This window comes from Nestor notabilis, unplaced genomic scaffold, assembly GCF_000696875.1.
Source record: "Nestor notabilis isolate BGI_N333 unplaced genomic scaffold, ASM69687v1 scaffold28230, whole genome shotgun sequence".
NCBI classification, from domain to species: domain Eukaryota; kingdom Metazoa; phylum Chordata; class Aves; order Psittaciformes; family Psittacidae; genus Nestor; species Nestor notabilis.
The window spans coordinates 4629-7427 of record NW_009911327.1 but is presented as its reverse complement, the minus strand read 5'-3'; the positions used below and the strand labels follow the sequence as shown (position 1 = coordinate 7427).

The window sequence follows — 2799 nt, the reverse complement described above, 5'->3', positions numbered from 1 at the left end:
GGAAGCCACTCTTCCTGATCCAGCTCTTGGCCAGAGGAGAGGCTGTGGCTTGTGTCTTTCAGAGTGCTGGTGGGAGTGAGGTTGGGCTGGTAAAGCAGGTTACTTGGGAAGGGTTTGAACAACTTTCAGAGCCCAGAGAGTGGCAGGAGGTGTCCAGGCTGCGGCTTGGCCATGCCTGAGCTCTGCTGTGTGAAATCACAACCCTCCTCCTCCCGGCCCCGGGGAGCTCCCTTCGCACAGTGAGGTCTGAGCCCCCATGTGCAGTGCAGGAGCCTCCTGTCACCCAGAGCCACTCACGCCCCTGGTGTGGTCCCTCAGATTGAGCAGGTGAGCCAGCTCTCAGCCCTGGTGGACGCTCAGCTGGACTATCACCGACAGGCAGTGCAGATCCTGGACGAGCTCGCCGAGAAGCTCAAGCGCAGGTGAGTGCTGGAGGCACCAAACCCCTGTCTGTGAGTACCTGACTCCCCCTCTGAATCACAGGGGTTAGAAGGGACCTTAAAGCTCCTCCAGCTCCAATCCCTGCCACGGGCAGGGACACCTCCCACTAGAGCAGGTTGCTCCAAGCCCCTGTGTCCAACCTGGCCTTGAACGCTGCCAGGGATGGGGCAGCCACAGCTTCTCTGAGCACCCTGTGCCAGCGCCTCAGCACCCTTCCAGGGAAGAGCTTCTGCCTCAGAGCTCTTCTCAATCTCCCCTCTGGCAGGTTAAAGCCATTCCCCTTGTCCTACAAGCCCCTTGTCCAAAGCCCCTCTCCAGGTTTCTTGTAGCCCCTTTAGGCACTGGAGCTGCTCTACAGGCTCTGTACCCTGGTGTTAAAGCTGCTTCTTGCAATCACTAGAGCTTCAATCCAGACCTCTTCCAGGCTGGAGGGAATGCTGCCGGCTGCACAACCTGCTTTCAATGACAGGAACACTGTGACATGTGAAACAAACCCTTAGTGCTTGTGCCCTGGGCACTGGGCTGAGCCCTGCCTGAACCAGGGTGTGCTGCTCCCAGGGAGGCTGGAGTGGAATGTGGCAGGGGTGGAGAAGGGTGAATCCCCTTCATGCCAGGGCTCATGGCTCCTTGCACTGTGGGTGTTGAGCCTTTTGGCCAAACCCAGATGGAGTCAGAAGTTCCATCATGCCATTGGAGCAGATGGCTCAGATGTCACAAGCTGGACATACCTGTCACCTTCTGTCACCTGGAACTGGCTCGTCTACAGCCTTTGTGCCATTAGTTTCATTGTGGTTAAGGAGGGTTCCTGGACATTGGCCATTATTGTGGCTCAGAAAGGTCCGTGTCAAGGGCTCCCCATTGCTCTGGAGAGCAGAAGCTGAATGCAGCTTGGTGGGCTTGATGTGGTGGCCACAGGCTGGTGGAAGGGCACCAATACCACGTCCTTAAAGGCAAGCATCTGTGTGCCTTCCACCAGAACCCTCCAATTCCAGCAAGCCCCACTCTCCCTTCTGTCCGTCAGCGGTCTCCTGGTGGACCTGCTGCAGGTGGAGCACAGCCACAAGTGCTCTGGAGCCAGGGAGCTGGTGAGAGGCAGACACGTGCCTGGCACAGGGGAGCAGCCGTGGAACTGCCTGGTCTTGCTGCTCTCCTGCCCCTCCTCGGGTGCCCGAGCTCTGCAGCAGCCCCAGGGTTGCTGCTGAGGTGCCAAGAAGCACAGAGGTGCTGTTGGAACCCAAGCATCTCCCCATGCCCTGGCCAGGGAAGGAGAGATGGCTCCATCGAGGCTTCCCTATGGAGCCTGGTGCAGGGTGGAAAGGGCCAGGGCAGCCTCCCTGCTCCTCAGGGTGCTTTGGTGCTGTGTCCCTGCAGAAGAAGCTGCTGAGTGGATCCCGTGTCTGGTTTGAATTCAGAGCTGGGAGGATCCTGCCAAGTGTGAGCTTTCCAAGTGCAGCACGAGTGTCCTCTGCTGGCCTGAATTGCCTGAGACATCTCCATAGCAAAGCCTGGCGCATGTGGCCCTCTCTACGGGCAAGGTCCCAAACCCTGGGGGATATCCACCTTGAGCACAAGAGGGATGGGCAAATTCTTGTCCACAAACCCATGTAGCCCCTAAGGAGAACAAATATCATGTTGATCTCATCACACTGTTCCACATCTCAAGTTATCCCCATTTCTTCTTGCAGGATGAGGGAGGCCTCGTCGCGTCCCAAGCGGGAATACAAGCCCAAACCCAGGGAGACATATGACTTTGGAGACACCGACCAATCTAATGGGGGCTTCTCTTGCAATCCTACCCCCAAAGTCTCAGGTAAAGTTGTCCCATTGTGTGTGCACACCCAAGTGCCTCTGGAGCAGCCTCCTGGGGATGGAGTGGAACCACTCTGCCTGGAAACGAGGTTTCTGGTGTGCTGGCTGTACCTGAACAAGCTGGTGGCTCTGAACACTGTCAGCAATGCCTCTAGACTGGGGCTGTTTTCTCCTGGGGCCCAGCAGCCTTTGTTAGGTTGGCTTTGGGGATGTCCCAGTGGGGTCTCCAGCCTTGCCTGTAGTGCCCAGTCAAGTGGCAGCCAGGAAAACTGAAGCATCTCTTGCTCCCTCCCCGTCTTCCAGCACGGCATCCATCCCTCCCTGGTCCCAGCGAGACAGGCGGGTTCCTAACACAGCATGTGGGCCTCCCTGTTTGTCCTAACAGCTCCTCCCTTTGGGCCCTGCCTTTCCCTCTCTCCAGTTCACGTTGGTTTAAGCATGTCTCTTTTTGTTTGGAAGCAGCTTCCTCCTCTTTCCGATCCAACAAGCCGTCCCGGGCCTCCGTCAGGAGTATCCGTGAGTTTCCTTCCTGTGCACTGCATGTGTGTG

General features: G+C 57.5%; 1 protein-coding gene across 5 annotated transcripts in view; it reads left to right on the top strand.

The window, feature by feature from the left end:
* Positions 1-2799, top strand: part of NOSTRIN (nitric oxide synthase trafficking) — a 9241-nt gene that overhangs the window by 4443 nt on the left and 1999 nt on the right. For 2 of the 5 annotated variants that reach the window (XM_010014049.1, XM_010014057.1), the window contains exons 6-7: positions 319-422; positions 2127-2251. In XM_010014049.1, coding sequence (XP_010012351.1) covers positions 319-422; positions 2127-2251 — 229 coding nt within the window. Of the gene's footprint in view, positions 1-318; positions 423-2126; positions 2252-2525; positions 2553-2712; positions 2767-2799 lie in introns of all 5 variants that reach the window. The other 3 variants (XM_010014065.1, XM_010014034.1, XM_010014042.1) reach the window with 3 other exon arrangements.